Source organism: Bipolaris victoriae (genome assembly GCF_000527765.1).
Source record: "Bipolaris victoriae FI3 unplaced genomic scaffold scaffold_70, whole genome shotgun sequence".
NCBI classification, from domain to species: Eukaryota; Fungi; Ascomycota; class Dothideomycetes; order Pleosporales; family Pleosporaceae; genus Bipolaris; species Bipolaris victoriae.
This window is the reverse complement of record NW_014575322.1, coordinates 119,457-136,831: the sequence shown is the minus strand read 5'-3', so window position 1 is coordinate 136,831 and position 17,375 is coordinate 119,457. Positions and strand designations below refer to the sequence as shown.

The 17,375-nt window shown below is 51.0% G+C and overlaps 7 protein-coding genes across 7 annotated transcripts; 4 read left to right on the top strand and 3 right to left on the bottom strand.

The window, feature by feature from the left end:
* Nucleotides 1-2,074: 2,074 nt before the first annotated feature.
* COCVIDRAFT_17893 (hypothetical protein) lies at nucleotides 2,075-3,012 on the bottom strand (the record flags this gene model as incomplete). The annotated part of the gene is made up of 2 exons (XM_014698877.1): nucleotides 2,075-2,406; nucleotides 2,919-3,012. The coding sequence occupies 2 exons, from the start codon at nucleotides 3,010-3,012 to the stop codon at nucleotides 2,075-2,077; spliced, it is 426 nt and encodes a 141-aa protein (XP_014554363.1).
* Nucleotides 3,013-6,447: 3,435 nt separating this feature from the next.
* On the top strand, nucleotides 6,448-6,795 carry COCVIDRAFT_49115 (hypothetical protein; the record flags this gene model as incomplete). The annotated part of the gene is made up of 1 exon (XM_014698923.1): nucleotides 6,448-6,795. A coding segment is annotated over one exon (348 nt), but the record flags the coding sequence as incomplete, so codon positions are not given.
* A 1,516-nt stretch (nucleotides 6,796-8,311) lies between these two features.
* Nucleotides 8,312-10,369, top strand: COCVIDRAFT_28561 (hypothetical protein; the record flags this gene model as incomplete). Its single annotated transcript, XM_014698922.1, has 3 exons — nucleotides 8,312-8,348; nucleotides 8,444-10,143; nucleotides 10,280-10,369. The coding sequence occupies 3 exons, from the start codon at nucleotides 8,312-8,314 to the stop codon at nucleotides 10,367-10,369; spliced, it is 1,827 nt and encodes a 608-aa protein (XP_014554408.1).
* A 359-nt stretch (nucleotides 10,370-10,728) lies between these two features.
* COCVIDRAFT_28560 (hypothetical protein) lies at nucleotides 10,729-12,089 on the bottom strand (the record flags this gene model as incomplete). Its single annotated transcript, XM_014698921.1, has 6 exons — nucleotides 10,729-11,319; nucleotides 11,372-11,466; nucleotides 11,517-11,625; nucleotides 11,685-11,725; nucleotides 11,790-11,907; nucleotides 12,024-12,089. The coding sequence occupies 6 exons, from the start codon at nucleotides 12,087-12,089 to the stop codon at nucleotides 10,729-10,731; spliced, it is 1,020 nt and encodes a 339-aa protein (XP_014554407.1).
* Nucleotides 12,090-12,594: 505 nt separating this feature from the next.
* COCVIDRAFT_39719 (hypothetical protein) lies at nucleotides 12,595-13,575 on the top strand (the record flags this gene model as incomplete). The annotated part of the gene is made up of 1 exon (XM_014698920.1): nucleotides 12,595-13,575. The coding sequence occupies one exon, from the start codon at nucleotides 12,595-12,597 to the stop codon at nucleotides 13,573-13,575; it is 981 nt and encodes a 326-aa protein (XP_014554406.1).
* Nucleotides 13,576-15,166: 1,591 nt separating this feature from the next.
* Nucleotides 15,167-16,504, top strand: COCVIDRAFT_105153 (hypothetical protein; the record flags this gene model as incomplete). The annotated part of the gene is made up of 1 exon (XM_014698919.1): nucleotides 15,167-16,504. One exon carries the CDS (start codon nucleotides 15,167-15,169, stop codon nucleotides 16,502-16,504), a length of 1,338 nt encoding a protein of 445 aa, XP_014554405.1.
* A 318-nt stretch (nucleotides 16,505-16,822) lies between these two features.
* Nucleotides 16,823-17,155, bottom strand: COCVIDRAFT_17887 (hypothetical protein; the record flags this gene model as incomplete). Its single annotated transcript, XM_014698876.1, has 1 exon — nucleotides 16,823-17,155. The coding sequence occupies one exon, from the start codon at nucleotides 17,153-17,155 to the stop codon at nucleotides 16,823-16,825; it is 333 nt and encodes a 110-aa protein (XP_014554362.1).
* Nucleotides 17,156-17,375: the final 220 nt, after the last annotated feature.

The window sequence follows — 17,375 nt, the reverse complement described above, 5'->3', positions numbered from 1 at the left end:
ATAATAATGAATACATAACTGCCGAGGTATTCGCAATGTTCACTTTGTACCCTGTTTTAAATTTTGGCCGTTTTGTGTTTCACGATGTACGCTTCAGCTCACGCAAAGTTTCATAGTCAAAGATGAAGACTTTCCCATTGGTGATAAGCGGTTGATAGGTTATTGCAGTATATCTGTATTACTTCCACGAGATATATACATCATTTCGCCCAAACCGTCCTCCACATCTCACGGCAGAAGCGTCACGAAGTCAAGTCTGACATTGAAATACGTAACACCCGTTTTATCCGACTTAAGGACGGCCTGAACAGTGCCCTGTGTATTTCTCGCACTGGAGCACCGACATTGCTCTGCTTGCCACGAGCACGATGATACCGTCTTGCATTGATCTGCTTGCCATTTTTCCCACAGTTGACTCACGTCATTGGGAACGACACCGAGTGGTGTCCATTTGTAGACGTAGGTTGCAGCGTGGGCCTGGTGGGCTAGAATGGATGCTGACAGGAGGAGGCTGGAAAGGAAATGCACTGTTGGGTGGGTAGGTGGTTAGATGGTTGTGCAGGAAGATATGGAAATGAGTGATGTGACACGTACTTATGATGGAAGATGAAGAAGGCGCGTATGTAGGGAGTTATAGTAGTTAGGTCTTGTAGTCTTGCTGGAGTTAAAGAGTGAGAGAAGTAGTAGGATGTGCGAGGAAATGGACTATTTATCTACGTACAATTTTTGGAGTAAGCAAACCTCATTTTACACGGGCCATAATTCTGAACAGCAGTTGATGATGATGCTGATCAGGGTTTTTCTTTTCAGCGTAAATGTGGTGATGCTGACAGCTCGTAAACGGCGCCGAAGAGGGTGAAGATCTTTTGCCGTATGCATAGACATATTACCTCATAAAAGCACTGTTGTCAGTGCTGGTTGCTCATACGACGATCTCATCCCCAGTGAACAATGCAGATTCATCTCAACATTGCACAAACATGATGAATAAGAGCGGGAGTCTTTGAAACTTACGAAGGTGCCTTTTTCTATGTATAACAGATGCCACCCGGATTGATTGTAAAAGATAGCGCACGTCTCGATTCAAAAAATAGAGGTAAATGTTCTCTGCATTAAACCAGGCGCTTTGCTTGGTGTGTGAAAAAGTTGCTATCGTCTATGAGATAGCTCCTGCTTGCATGCGCTTGCTAGGCAACCTTGATATTCTCACTTAGCATCCCGTTCATGTAGCTTCATGTGCGACTAGTACAGGAAAACCCTACTTTCCAGGAATTTTGCTAGTATTTATGGGCTTTCACGTCATCTTGATTAGGATCTAGTTTAGACATGTGCAGGCTGTGCAGGGTCTACATTCACAAGACTCTTTCAAGTTCCGACACCGTACTCTTTTCTCCACGCTTGAATTACCTTTGTGATTGTGAAGAACTGCTTTGCCTGTAATGGATTGGTAAAAGTATGAAGCATTGCTCATATAGCTGATGCAAGCCACGAGGAAGATGGTTATAAGACACAAGATTTACACAGTTAGTTGTGGGTTTAGAGCAGACGAGATTACCAGATATACTCTACAAGTATATGGTGTGTGCTGATCGCGTGCTAAACGGGATCGACCAGGGAGTCGTTGTGAATGAGAAACTTGAGGGAAGTAAGTGAATCAAACGAAAATCCCATGGCCAAAAGACGCATTGTCTTCAATATTGACGGTTTATCTTTCAGTGAATCGGAGTGATCCGGCTTACGTGATTACAGTCTTACCACTCTGACCTGTATTACCAGATTACGTACGGAAGGATGACTACGTCCTATAAATAGGAGCATGTCAAACAAGGTTTCCCTATTGTGCTCGAAAGTCTAAAAAGGCTCCTCTACAATCCTATTGCATGTCTTTCACCATGATGTTCAAAGATTACATCTTTTAAATTTAATCAAGATGAATGAAGTTCAAAAGGAGCAGAGGTCATGGAATTCGGTAAGAAGACTTGGAAAACAAGCTAACCACACCAAACCGGCTTCTTTATATACAACAACCTCCACTTGAGCCACCACCAACCAGATACATCTCCCCGTCCTCTTCTCATTTACAGTTGGAGACAAACACAGTGACATACTTGGCTCGAACATCAATAGGCTGGAGACCGGGTTTATTTGGATCAGGCTTGACGGTGAAATGGAAAATTTTGTCTGACAGGGGCTTCGAAATCAGACAAAAGCCGTCATTTGAATTCCATTGAGCACCGAACTTGGTGCAGAGGTCTTGCTGCACTTGCTTCCAGTCTTTACCATACCCTGGGGGGAGGTACGCGAGTTCCTGGAGTCGGTAGGTATAGGTACAAGTTTGAGGTTGTGGAGCAGCAACTACGCCGCTGATGCAAGCTGCTGCTGCGAGGAGACTGGTGAGAAGATGCACTGGTGATATAGTTAGTAACTGAGTCGAAAAGGAAAGAATAGCACATCGTTACTTGTTCAAATCGTTTGTCAAAGTATGTAACAATGGTACGTGAGATGTCTTGAGAGGTACAGGAGTGAAGTAGTGATCAAGTGTGAGGAACATGACGGAGGAATAAGGTGGTTTAAATATTCATCCAAAGGCTGGTGATGGTGAGGCTACACAGTCACAAGAGACCGATCGCCTCAGATGTAAATTTCGATCGTGGAGGTGGGCTGCTGATCTCACAATACACCAAAGTTTAATCTATATACAGGCACATCGACTCCTCTTCCTCCTACACCGCATCTTCCAGAATTCGCATCAACCCACTCCTCCCTTTCAAGGTACTCCAGAAGCACACGAGACATCTAGGTGCGATGTCGATACTCCATCTCACAGCTTGTTTAATCAGTATCATAATTTAGGGTCCTTGGGCTTTTCTTTGAGACTTAGTCGTATGGCTATTATTCTGCGTGAGAATCAAACTCACAAGTTGTTTTTCTCGCGTGCGGATTTGGTCGGAAAGTCACACTTAGCTTTTGGTAGTACAGTAAGCAACTGAAGATCTTAATCCGATATGGCATGGTAATCTTTTAGTTAGTATGAGATTATGGCTAGATAAACTCCTTCCCAGAGCACGTTAAAGCTCTTGTGTTGGTTGCGATACTTTTTTGTACATGAACCTGATTCAGTAGCTGTGTTCAGCCTCTTGTGATTGAATCAACATCATGTGGGAACTTTTGTCGAGTTGTTTGCAACCATATAGGAACAAATCCTGTTCTCTAAGTTGAGTCATCAAGACATCAGCTCGTGTACTATCCGGAGTAAGTACCGCTGACTCAGGCATGGAACAGCGGTAAGTATATTTCGTCATTGTGGCTTGTAATGTAAGATTGAGAAGCACTGTAGAATAGTCGCGGGCTCGCTACGGGAAGATGGTATGGCACCCCGACTTTGGCTATGACGTTCAATTGAACTAGGATTTCCTACCCAGAGAAGCAAGTATGGTAGATTCAACTGCCTAACAGCACCTCTGTACATACTGAGGGTGGAAGAGCTTGAGAATATTACGCACTGGCGATAAGATGGTTTGTCGATCGCCTGACACCGTGGTCTTACATCGATCTCGATAAGCTTCAGTCGATCGGATAGAAGAAGCACAGTCTGTAAGCATGTTGTTTTCTGTAACCAATCACATAGTATCGTAAGTTGACAAGCATCCTAATAAAGTTTTCTCGCTCATAGACTCGACGAAGCAAAGAAGTGTGCCAAAGATAGCAACTCTTGCTTCAACTGAACATATGAAAATGTGGCGTATCCGATGAAATCGACCAATTCCACTATGACGACTCGAATCCAACGTTTTCCCCATACCAAGACAATATTCACCATCATCTATCGTCATTCTTCCCCAATCAAGCAATTCCCGTACGCTCGCCGCGCTGGGTATCGAACACAGTGCCAACTTTATTTTTGCTTTTGCTCAGAATCTAGGCCCTTGGGGTTGCCAAGTTTTCCCGGTTTCTTTTTGAGAGGTATGCGCGAATGTACATAAGCGAGTAAAGCGGGTACTAAAAATTGCACTTTCGCAGGGAGTAGCGTCATGGTAGAAAGATGTGGCTAGTGCCTTGGTGGTCATAATGACGACAGTAGTAATGGAGTGTAATCAACATCGCAACGCTTCGATCTTCCAAATAGTGTTTTACTACCTTGTACTCGCACAAATGCGAAATTATCTTCCATATTTGTATCGGTTTCTGAGGTATGATGGAATATTAAAATGTATAAAATATCTCAATGTCATGTCTTGAGTAACATCACTTACTACGTAAATGGGACTCTCAAAGCAACTTCTTTTTCTGATAATCAAAGAAGTATGGTCTGAAGAAGATATACAGATCTGAAAACACCATCTTAAGATCGACACTGAGATTTCTTAATTAGTACAGCATCATCTCGTTAATTCAACGGCCGATATACATAACCAAACTATAAGCTCGATGTGTAAATTTAGAAGATCCGACCAGAACATTGGAGTTGCGAGATGCGAAAGCTTGCGCATTGTGTACTGCGCCGCTCAGTCGTGGCAATGCGCAATGCGTTTGTTTGTTTCGAGGTCCAGGCTTATTTTTATCATCGCCGTGATGTTTGTAGTGGTACGTACATTCAGGCAGGTTGGCTTGGCTCCCCGCAATCATCCCCATACGCAGGCATTTACATGGCACACATTCTCCACAGGAAGGCTTGTCACTTAGTGTAAATATAACAGATTCGCCGGCTAATAGACCGACTAGATATGTTAATTTATGCGACTTTACCAAAAGTTCTTTCAGGGCATGAAACAGATGATTTCTAAGCCCGTTCTAGCCTTGTATTTTTGGGCGGGGCGGAGCAGCGTTGGCGTGGGCCCAGCGAAACTGAGCGTGACATCACCAACATCTCTCCACCATTTTGCACTCATTTCATTTTTGTTCTCTCTCTACAGGATTTCGAGATCAGAGGAAAACATCATGCACTTTTGTCTCCGTGCGCAAACTGCACGGGCGCACCAACAGGTTTGGTTGCCGCGCCAGTCAGCATTTGCTACGAACAAACCTGCTGGCCAACAGACATCATGACCGAGTGCGCTCAATTGCGAATCTACTTGACACGATTACCTCCGCAGCGCCACACATACAAGGCTGCTATTAAACCTGAACACATAGTTTACTAATTTGTTTCAAGACACGCGATGGGATCTTTCTTCTAGGCGGCATTGTCGAAGCAAGCTTCTTCATTTGGACATTCATGCAGTGACCCACTCCAAGACCGCCCAGATTGCACACCTCCCGCTCAGCCAACACGGCAGCACACCTTTCAAGACAAGCTCGACGCGAGACTGACGAATTTTAGGGAGGTGTTGAGGCGAGTAGACAAGACTGATATTTGGCACCAACTACGATGCACGGCCTGAAGCCGTCAGCACTTGGTGAGATACAAACGGGCCTACTGAGAGTCAATATCTGACCAAGTCGCGTTGCGATCTTAATGGCGATTGCACACAAGAGACGTATCACACCATGTTCACAGAAGTGGCGAATGTACAGATGCACAAGTAGTTGGATATCAGGCGCAGAATGCTGGATGTGGTGTAGCCTGCACAGACGCGAATCCTGCAGCCCTTTGCATGAAGGGCGGAGATAAAGTCTTTTTGGCAACGGCAGCAAATACAATAGGGCCCTAATTATCCCGTGACGAGCGGGCCGCGTCTTTGTTTCTCACCAATACTCATGCGACGTTGATGGCGTTTCAAGGAGTGCAGGACCGAAAAACAAACGCAAGAGACCAATGGGATGACCCTGGTGCCTCGTTTGCCAGGAACATTACGACTGACTCTCCCACGGGTACGGGGGCGGTTTGGTGCTTAGCAGCCAGCAAGTAAGGCCTAGTCTTGCCACAAGGAGATGGCGTAGTTTCAGAAGAGGTTGCGACAGCTTCGCCCTTCCTATACGCCGCTTTGCAGCGCGGCTGTTTGTATTATCTGCGACCACAGGGCCACGGCTGGACAAGAGCCGCGAAACCAAGACAAATAGCACACAGCAAGAGACGTGTGAGACTGGGGATAATTTGTATTGTCTTGAGGCAGATGTGCGGCGACGGAGCAAGTAAACTCTAATGGCGGATATTTGAAGCCCCGCGCCCCCCTGGCGTTGAACCGTGGCGTAGGAGAGACCATGCAACAACCCCCTGGGTAAGATGGAATTGCGCGGCGGACGCGGTAGGTGCTTGATCGGCATAAACACATATGCCCCCCCCTTGGTTGCTTTACTGTTCAAACAACGTTCTCCAACAACGGCTTGATTTTGATTCTTCCAACGGCCGATTAAGCCCCGGTTTCAATTGTACTATACATACATATATTCAGACAGTCTTTCCTTTCAGGCACAAACACACACGCACACACACACTTGCAACAACAAACCACCAGACTTTCTTTTACTTCCATCGCCATGTCTTCCTACCCTCAACTCTCGCCCAGCGGTCTTCCCAGCTCTCCACGAGCCAACCGCCAGATGGAACTCTTGTCTCCCCTCGACACATCATTTCCTCCGTCAGTGTCGCAAACATCATCGCCATACTCGAGCACATCGGAGAAGCAAACACCAAAGAGCGTCGATATCTTCGCCGACGCCACGATTCCTCTAAGTCCAATCTCAACCACCAGCTCGATGAGCAAGGAGAACCCCTACGCGGGCCTCGAGCCGCGAAAGCGCAGCAGTCTCGCGCGACTTTTCTCCTGCCTTGGCCGTGAGGAGCGCGCCAGGCGACGTATGAACCGGAGTCTGGAGTTTGAAAAGGTTGGCGACAAGTGCCATTGGACCGAGTACTAGACAGAGAAGGACAACCGACCCCAACGGTTCCTTCATGGTCAACCCGGCCGTATTTTTGAAACAACGACGACACGGCGGAATTGCAATTCACCGAGCTACACACGCAAGACAACTGTGGCAGCCAGGATGCGCATCCCATTCAAGCGACTGCCGCGCTAGAGGCCAAGCAAACGTCGGATGCGAGTTTCCATTTTGCCCATACTCACACCAAACACATAGCGTGCAGCTGAGCTGTACACTTGATACCGTCACTGCGACGCTTTTCCTTTGTTCATACCTGTATAAACCTTTGACCCAAACCGGAGTTTGCCTGTTCCGGGTTTCGCTAGTTTGAGCTTCTTTTTTCTTTTTGTATATCTGCTTAACACGCATGACGTGTCTTGTCCAGCGTTGGTGTTGGAAGGAAAAACCTTTTGATTTGTACATATACCTTTTTGAGCGTGGGAGGTGAGGAGAGTTGTCTGCGCTAGGTTTGTCGCAACCACTTGGTGGTGGCAGTGCGACAAGAGCAGCCAGGAATGGAGGATTCAGAGAAAATGGATAAGATTTATCCCGTCCACTATCATTCACTTGCTCCCAATTCTGTGACTGGCCATGGGTGCGAGGTGTTGTACTACGTGGATAGTCTTGCGGTTTAAAGACAGTTACGCGCAGCATATCACGTGATGCACATGTGAGCGTTTCCTATGAAGGCATCTCGTAATTTGGGGGATTGGGGTCACGTGCAAGCCTGATGCCAACAGAGGGAACGCGACCGTGCACAGCCTTAAATCGAGGGGTAGCCCTCTTTTTCGTATACACGCAGTAGATGCGTCGTACGAGCATAGAGTATACATACATACGTACTGTGTAAGCTCGGCCAGAAGTCCATGATCCTCGGCTTCTCCGACACTGCCGGCGTGTTGCGTCCGTGCGACTGTCTCGTCGTGGGGAAGTCCAAGGTCGAATGTGGATGTACTACTTGCACCGGACGGATGGCTGGCTGCCCACCACGCTGACCAAATAATGGCATATAGGCTGATGGGCTTGATCCCGTGCAGTGCAACCACAGGCACTTATCGGTTACAGGAAAAATCACAGGACAGTCGGTCCAACGGCATCAGATGTCAAGTGTGGCTCCCTACGTCACGCTGTGGTTGCCGGGTAGGCTTAGCCTGTTTGGACTCAACCTCGGCCCAACCCCCAGGCGCTCTCTTCACAGCAACGACCCTAGTAAAGTCAGCCAGCGCGTGCTCTTTTCGCCTCGGATCTGCTGAAGCTAGGACTCGGTCTCATCCTGCCGTCATTTTATCTGTCGCCTACCCTCTACTTCTCTCTACTCTTTCTTTGTGATGTTCAGCAGAGCTGCCCGCGCGCGAGTACCCTCCTCGATACTTCGCAAACCAATATTCAACCAGCAAGCATTTGCCAAGCCCAGGGTATGTTAGCGAGCAGAAATTCACCTTTGGTGGGGGAGACGAGAGAAGGAGAGAGACTGTGTGTACTGATGTTGACATATGTGTAGATTATCGCAATGGCTCCAGCAAGGAAACAGTCGAGTCTGCCAGCTGGTAAGTAGTCCGTATATGTTTGTTTGTACGAATGCTGCTTTCACATGCTCTCCCCCGCGTAAATTGTTCCCAAACTGACGACTTCATCTGCGCAGGCTACAAGGAGGACCACTCCAAGGGCCCTATGCTGCGCTTCGAGGAATCTCTCCCCCGCCTTCCCGTCCCCACGCTAGAAGAGACCGCCAAGCGGTACCTCAAGTCCGTTCACCCGCTTCTTTCCCAGAGCGAATACGAAGCGACCACAAAGGCTGTCAATGAATTCGTAGCCCCCGGCGGGCCCGGTGAGAAGCTGCAAGAGCGCCTGGTCGCACGGCGCGAGGACCCAAAGCATAAGAACTGGATTTACGAGTGGTGGAATGAGGCCGCTTACATGGCCTACCGTGATCCAGTTGTCCCATATGTCAGCTACTTTTACTCACACCGCGACGACAAGTCGAGGAGAAACCCGACCAAGCGCGCTGCCGCCATGACCACCGCCGTGCTGGAATTCAAGAAGATGGTCGACGAGGGCACTCTGGAGCCCGAGTACATGAAGAAGCTTCCCATTGCCATGAGCTCCTACGAGCACATGTTCAACTGCTGCCGTGTGCCAAAGAAGCCGGCGGACACAACCGTCAAGTTCCCATACCAGGAACACAAGCACATCATCGTCATTAGGAAAAATCAGTTCTGGAAGCTTGCACACGAGGTCAATGGCAAGCAGCTAAACACTGCTGAGCTCCAAAAACAGTTCGACTACATTTACTCAAAGGCCGAGAAGTCGCCCGCCGTTGGTGCCCTCACATCGCAGAACCGTGATGTGTGGTCAGACGTCTACCCTAAGCTCAAGGCCCATTCGCCCGTCAATGCCGCTACTTTGGAAGAAATTGAATCTGCTTCGTTTGTCGTCTGCCTTGACGACGCTTCCCCAGTTACTCTCGAAGAGCGTGCACACCAGTACTGGCATGGCGACGGCGCCAACCGCTGGTACGACAAGCCCCTCCAATTCATCATCAACGAGAATGGCACCTCTGGCTTCATGGGCGAGCACTCAATGATGGACGGAACCCCCACCCACCGCCTCAACGACTACGCAAACCAGCAAATCTTCTCAAACGCTCTTCCCTTTGATGACCCCAACATCCGCTCCGACCTCCCCAGCCCCAAGCCTCTGCGCTTCGAGCTCAGCAGGGAGCTCCAGCAAGACATTGTAGACGCACAATCCCACTTCTCGCGTCAAATCGGCGCACACGAGTTGAGGGTGCAGGCCTACCAAGGCTACGGCAAGGGCCTCATCAAGAAGTTCAAGTGCAGCCCAGACGCCTACGTCCAAATGATCATCCAACTCGCATACCACAAGTTCTACGGCAAGAACCGTCCCACATACGAGTCGGCAGCAACCCGGCGCTTCCAGCAAGGCCGCACAGAGACGTGCCGCTCCGTCTCGGACGAGAGCGTCGCCTTCTGCAACGCCATGGCGGATGCAAACGCCACGCCCGAAGAGTGCCAGCAGAAGCTGCGTGCAGCCCTCGACGCCCACGTCAAGTACATTTCCGACGCCAGCGACGGACGCGGTGTCGACCGCCACCTGTTTGGCCTCAAGAAGTGTCTCAAGGAGGGCGAAGAGCTACCGGCTCTGTACAAGGACCCTGCCTTTACCTACAGCTCCACCTGGTACATTTCCAGCTCGCAGCTGTCGAGCGAGTACTTTAACGGATACGGATGGAGCCAGGTCATTGACGATGGATGGGGTCTTGCCTATATGATCAACGAGAACTCGATTCAATTCAACGTTTGCTCAAAGGGACTTGGTTCGGTAAGTTGGTTTTTCTTCTTCTTCTTCTTCTTCTCCCTCCCCTTTTCCTTCCCCTCAATGTTCCTTTCCCAATTCGGAAATACTCGTTTCTTGAGTTTTAGTAAGAAGATTTCACTAACATATGTTGCTTTTACAGGAGAAGATGAGCTTCTATCTCAACGAGGCGGCAGGCGACATGAGGGATATCATGATGCCCACACTCGAGAAGGCAAAGGCAAAGTTGTAGACAGGCAGCAGATTAGAGACGAGGCTTCTTGTTGGCATCAATATATGTAGACCACTTGTATAGACGGCAATTGCCTTTTTCTTCATCAAACCAAAAAACTGATCTTCGTCCTTGTTCGCTTCTTCTCTTTTTTTCCACTTCCCAAATTTCATCGCGTTGTGACATCTTCCACACAGACCCACCGGATCACCAAGGTCACCACAATGCACCACAGTCAAAACAATCAAGAGGAGATTTTTTCTTTTGGCATGTTTGGATACAGATCAAAATCTATACAATCCCAATCCGCTTAAATAGCTCGTCCAAAAGCTCATGTCATTACTAGTATACATTCATCGTCCGCGTCTCAAACACCCAATTTATGGGTTCTGCTTAACCCAGTCAACACCCTTCTTGATGTTCTTGGCGAGGTCAGTGACGCAAGCATCGAGGAGCTTCTGCTCGTAGTCGGTGATCTTGCCAACGGGGTGGATCTTCTCAACACCGTTGGGGCCGAGCTCGACGTTGGAGGCGAAGTAGTCGCAGCCCTGCTCCTTGAACAGAGGCGAGTCGACAAAGGTGGGCTCGATGACGTTCTTCTGGCCTTGGGCAGCCTTGAGGAGCGACTCGGCGAAACGGGCACCAGCCATGGCCATGGAGAGAGTGGCAGAGCCAGCACCGTCCTTGGCCTGGACGACCTCGTCGCCACCGAACTGGACGCGCCTGACGTAATCATCGAGCTTCTGGCCCTCGAGGTTGTAGCCGGACTGCGACAGGAGGGGAACGATGGTAGCACCAGAGTGGCCTCCAATCACGGTGATGTTCTCGGTGGCGGGGTCGGTGTTCTTCAGCTGCGAGATGAAGCGCGAGGCACGAACAACGTCGAGGGTGGTGACACCAAAGAGGCGCTTGGGGTTGTAGACGCCCTTGGCCTTGAAGACCTCGGCAGTGATGGGGACGGTGGAGTTGACCTGTAAAGAATAAGCATGATGTTTGAATAGCAAATTATCCGACTCTACATACGGGGTTGGAGATGATAAGGATGTTGGCATCGGGAGCGTGGTCAGCGGCGGCCTTGGCGAGGTCACGGACAATGGAGGCGTTGGTGTTGAACAAGTCTGTGTCGCTATTAGCTGTGCCACGGGCGTCTGTTGCTTCCAATGCTTACCATCACGGGTCATGCCGGGCTTGCGGGGAACACCAGCGGGGATGAGAACAATCTCAGCGCCCTTGAGGGCCTCGGCGAGGCCGGAGGGGGTGGCATCGTGTCCAGTGACCTTTTTTTTTACACATCAGCTCATTGTTCGTACCAGGGGCCAGAATGCATCTGTCGTACCTCGCTCTTGGTGTTGATGTGGCCAATGTCGGCAGCGACACCTGTGCAGCATTATTTAGCAAGCGCCCGATGCTCAATGGATTGGCAAAGGAAGTAGAAGCGTACCGGGAGCAAGGCGGATATCGTAGAGGGCGAGCTTGCTAACCCTGGGGTTGAGCTTCAGCAGCAGCGACAATGGCTGGCCAATGCCACCAGCGGCACCGAGGACGGTGACCTTTGAGTTCTGTAGCAGGCTCAATTAGTATTGCAGTGGAAAGGAGTGCCAATTGCGCGCGTCGAGGGCATGGCGAGCGCCCCACTATGAAAAGCAGTGGCAGCCAAGCCCGGGAACAATCGTACCTGGCGGGCCGAGGCGGAGAAGCAGCGGCGCTGGGCCTGGAAGAAAGCTTGCCTAGCAGCGAACATGATGAATGTAATGGACGATGGTAGAGATTGGAGACTGGGTTGGACGGAGCGAGGGAAAGAAAGAGGATTGGCGGAGAGGTGGGAAGCTGCGGGAGGTTTTGCGAAACTTGGACGTCAGTGCTTCTTCGGTTGGTCGTCGGAGCTACGGCTGACATGCGCCTGCGCCTGCGCCTTCACCTGCACCCCTCCTCTCCCGCCTGCCTCGGACCATTGGCTTTTACCGACATCCTGCACCCGGGTGAGATCAGACGATACCTCTTTATCAGATGGGTTTTAACATGTACTTGGTATTCTGCTGAGCCTCATTCCTACAACAATTGGCTAACGCAGCTGGACCTGCCACAACGCCCGTCGTCCCATTGCTGGATTGCGTCATGCGCACAGACGCTTTTGGCACATCTGCTGAGAGAAAAAAAAAGGTACACAGTATACGCGAATCAAGTGCAGCCTGTGCTGTGATCCGTCCATATCCTACATAATCCGAGGAAATAGGATTGCCTCCAACATGTGTAATTCCAAGACAAGCTCCAGTGGGGCGTGTCCCGACAGTTTCGACAACTCTCCTCAGCAGGGACTAGAATGCCTCACCCAATGGACAGGGCCATTCAGGCTGTTTGACCTTCCTCGGGAACTTCGGGACAAGATATACTACCAATATCTATATCGTCCAGGACGTATTTACTACGCTGCTCATACCGACAAGTACTTTTGGGAAAGCCATACCAAAAGCGATGGTTTCGCAAATTTGTTGACAGTGTCCAAACAAGTTTACCATGAGGCATTCAACGTCTTCTGTGAAGCCAATACCGTTGCGCTATCTGTACATTATAATTCTCGCGAAGGCTACAGCAAGCCCCTCACTGGGCTCCTTCGTCTGTTTCCCGAACGAGCTGCAGCGAGTCTGACTGGAGTGAGCAAAACATATCGCGACGTTATTACGCGGCGAATGGGACAATGGGGCTATGCACCCAGCCACGAGGGTATTGCCCAGGGTGGTGATGGAACTGGCCATTATCACAAGCACAACTCCGCCGGGGAGACGTTTATAGAAATCTTGAGAGACGCGCACACTCTGAGGCAGTTCTTCCCGAAGCTGACTATTTTTGAGGCGGATTGGTATCCGGAGCCGCCGTTCCATGAGTATCCGGAACAGTTGGGTCAAGTGCGTAAGATTGCACGTTTGTGGAAGGAAGGTGTAGAAGAAGGGAAAATAAGAGACATATGGCTGGACACGATGAAAGGATGGTTGCACGGGAAAAACGTGGTACCACTGAGTTGTGTCACGTTTTCTCTCAATGGTTTTGCTGCGGATGGCTTTGATAATGACTTGGACGTGTTGTTCAATGAAGCATATATAGCACTGGTGAAGCAGTGGACGACTAGAGATGACATCGAGGATAGCGGGAGAGCGTGGCTGGAGGCGATGGACAAGGAGAAGACGACTAGAAAGAAGAAGGGTAGGAAGACACGGGAAGAGAGCGCATAGGTTGGTATGTGGGGCTGGCCAACGGCGAGCTAGTAGTGCAGTTATTCCCGTTATACTAGAGGCAGTTGGGTATTTGGCCAATCGTGGTTCTCGTCACGTCCATGGCTCGATGGCTCTGCACCCCGCGGTGATAACCCAATCTCTTATCCTCAACATGACGCCGCAACCGATGCAGGGACTTGTCGATCCGGCCCTGGCCGTGATAACCCTGACCCTGACCCTTATCTAGACCTCGACACTTGTGGTAGAGCCATAACTCACGACTTCACGTGTCTGACATGACCAGATGGCTTGTCGCCTCAACGGGGTCTGTACATGGTACTATGGCGGGGTTCACGTGACCTGGACACCAAGAATGGTGATGCAACGTCGAAGCGGTGCACGAGCGAACGGCATGGGCCCTGATGGAAAAACATGCTCATATGCATCACTCTTCGATCCGACTTCCATCTTGACAAGACGACAGGTGGCGCGCAGGTACGCTACTGTAGGTTGGGGGCTTCCGGTGAGAATAGTAGTGGGGCGATTAATAGCTAGGAGGGTACTATGGATGTACTCATGTATGAACATGTGTGCGTGTATGGATAGATGGACTTTATAGCGGTAACGATTACATGTGCCTTGTGCCCAAAAGATGCGAGTGCAGGGGTGGTAGTCTGCTTGGCATGGGTGTATGGTGCATGTGAGGCCAAAAGGACGAGGACAAGGACAGATGATCGAGTGGCATCGACACCCGTATTTGACTCCAGGAGTAGTACTTGTCATTCGAAACGTGGGCTTGCTCGAGAGTCCGAACAATGTCCTCGGTCGCCCGAGCAGAGTTCGAGTAAACGCCGTAAGTCTTCGCAGCGGCCGGTTTCCCGTCGGACAGGGCCAAAAGGGGAGGTCGGGAAAGATGGGTGGACTACGGGGCGATGCCGCCCAGCCGCGCCTGGAACGACATCACAGTGCAGCTGTAGGCCCTGTCCATGCCCTGTCCATGCCCTGTCCCCCCTTCTCCGCACCGCTGCACCCATTCACCCTGACGGATCCGCCCGGCACCCGACCAGGGCTGAAGCCGCAGTCCTCCAGCTCACTGCCAAAAAGGCCCACTTGCCAACCGTGCAACTTTTCCACCGCCAGCATAAAGCCGTGCTCGTGCTCCCCGACTCTCCCCAAAAGAAGGCCGCGAGTCAAATTTCCACCCTTGGCCCCTGCACGTCTAGAGGGCAGAGTACGCAATTTTCTCCTTGGATTCCGAAATCCTGACACACAATTCAATCCTTTTTTTCTTCTTCTTTACCGCTTGGTTTGATTCAACAGACCTCAGTACCTGCGCTAAGTATATATGCTCTTGGACACAGCTGGTCCCAAGTCTTCCCAAGCGACAAATTTTGCATAGCGACATATTCCTATTCCTGTCCTTGACCATTTATATACAACCCGCCCAAACATACATACCAAAGCGACACTTCCTGAGCGACACTCTTGCCCACCAGCATCCCATCCATCATCCTTTGCCACCCCAGCGCAGCGACACCGACTCATTCCTTGCGACAAATAGAGTCCTCGACCCAAACACCCTGATACCCAGCAACACCCATCCGTCGCCATGTCGTGCTCACAGCCCTTTCGATTCCTGGACCTGCCTGGCGAAATCCGTAACAGCATCTACGACTTGCTGCTCTGCTCATGGGATGATGAAGTCGAATATGACCCAAGCATGATTTGCAGCAGCCTGAGCAGGCGCGTCGCAAGCAGCCCATCCACCGGCCTCCTTCGCGCCAACCGCCAAATCCATGCCGAAGCCTCCGACTACATGATCAGACGCAACCAGTTTGTGCGCGTCACCTGCCGAGGTCTGGATGTGCGCAACCTCTTCCTCAGCGAAGGGATTCCCGTCATCACGACAAAGGCACGCAGCATCAGCCTGTTTGCCGGTCACGTCATGCACGTGACGCTCTCCAAGCCTGCCTTTGTGCCCTCGGCCTTCCAATTTTCCGAATATGAGATCATGCTGCTCCGGTCCGATTTGCCCCAGTTTTGCCAGCAGCTCGACATTGAGAGCGTCATGTCTGATGCCAACCCAACGACAAGCGAGCATGCGTCCATCCAGGCGTGCATCCGACTCAACTACGCCCAAACCCGTTTCCTTGCCCCCAATGCACAGGAGCGTCTCTTGCAGCCTATTGCATCGTCTTTGCGTGGCGTGCCCAACCTCAAGATTGTCGGTCCTGTCGATAGTGCCGTGGCCGAGGTAGTCAAGGGCGAGGTGGCAAGGCCCCGTTGGACCGAGCCTACGGCGACGATTGAAGAGATTGATACTGGCGTGGACGTGGGCAAGCGGCAGTGGCAGCAAAACAACTTTTACTCTGCCTCGCAGTCATGGGCATATGCGATGCGCACGCTGGAGCGCATGCGCCACAGCTCGTCATGGCAGGGTCTTCAAAAGACAGGTGGGGAAGGGTTTGTGAACAAGATTGCCGATCTTTACTTCACACTGAACCTGCTGCATGCACAGTTTCTGCAGGTGGACATGGCCAACGACGAGTCCCAGGGCATTGTGGTGCAGCGCAACGGGCGCGTTGCGATTCAGCATCTGCGCAAGTGCGAGACGACGAGTGCGCGGTTTGCGCAACACGCAGGCGCTACATGGAGACCGAGTAATGCACAGGCGGCCAAGATGTTGTTTCGCCAGGCAAGATGCCTGAGGCTGATGAGCGACACGGCTAGCAGCGTCAAGGCTGTTGCTCTAATTGAACAAGCTGCAGCGCTGGCCCCTACAGACATGGCCATCCGCGACGAAAAGGAGGCCGTGTTGAAGTGGGAGGCCGAGGTGGAACAAGGCCGCCGGCTGCTAGATGAACAAGCCCAAGCCGATGCCGGGCAGAACCAGAGACCGTCCATCTGGCAATCCATTCTGAGCGCCGTGGTAGAGCTGGCCTCTTGAAAAGCATCATGTTGAAAAGGAAGGATAAAAGTCGTGTTGTTTTGTAAGCGTTTGTAGCGTTGATACCCATGTGTTTAAGAAGATTGTTCAAATGAACAAGGCACGTCAAAGTAAAATGTACAGGCTTTTAATGTCAAGCTATCGTTGCATATTCAATTGTATTGTTCCCATGTAGTGGTTCGTGTACTATGCACAAGGAGGTATAACGGACTAGCCGCTATAGCGCACGTGACTTGATATGCGAAGTAGTGTACTTGGTTGTGTGCAGTGTAACCAGCCAGCTTGACCAAGAACATGCACAGCCATGGATGTACGTACTTATGCGCATGCTGTCGTCTGGTCGGGGCGAGGGCTGCTCAGCTCTTCGTCTTTGCATCGTCGCATCTTGCCCTCTTTGTCCACATATATGCCGCCATGTCCCCATGTCCCCATGCCCCCATCTTCCCATGGCCGTAGCGATAACCTCCGAACAAGCCGGCTTGCGGCCTTGGCTGCTGCGAGGGCCCTGCCGTGGTCCTGTCGCCCGCCTGCTCGACGACTCGACGACTTGGACTTCGCGCTCCTTGGCAGCTTGCGACGCTCGTTGCTCAAAACATCCAAGCACTCCCGCCCACATTCCACGCCCTCAACCCTTTCTGCCAAATCCTCCATGGCCGCCTGCACTCTTGCCAGCGCCCTCGCCCGATAACACCCACCCCTCCCCCAACGCCCCGGGCTCACCCTCCCATCGACGGTCGCTTCAGCCGCAGCAGATAGATATCCACCGCGAGCCCTCGCAAATTTAGCGAGCCAGGACTCCCCCCCCCGGGAGCCAGACCACGCAACTCGTCCAGACCGCCCTTGTTCCCTCGACCCAGCGGGCCAGCTATCA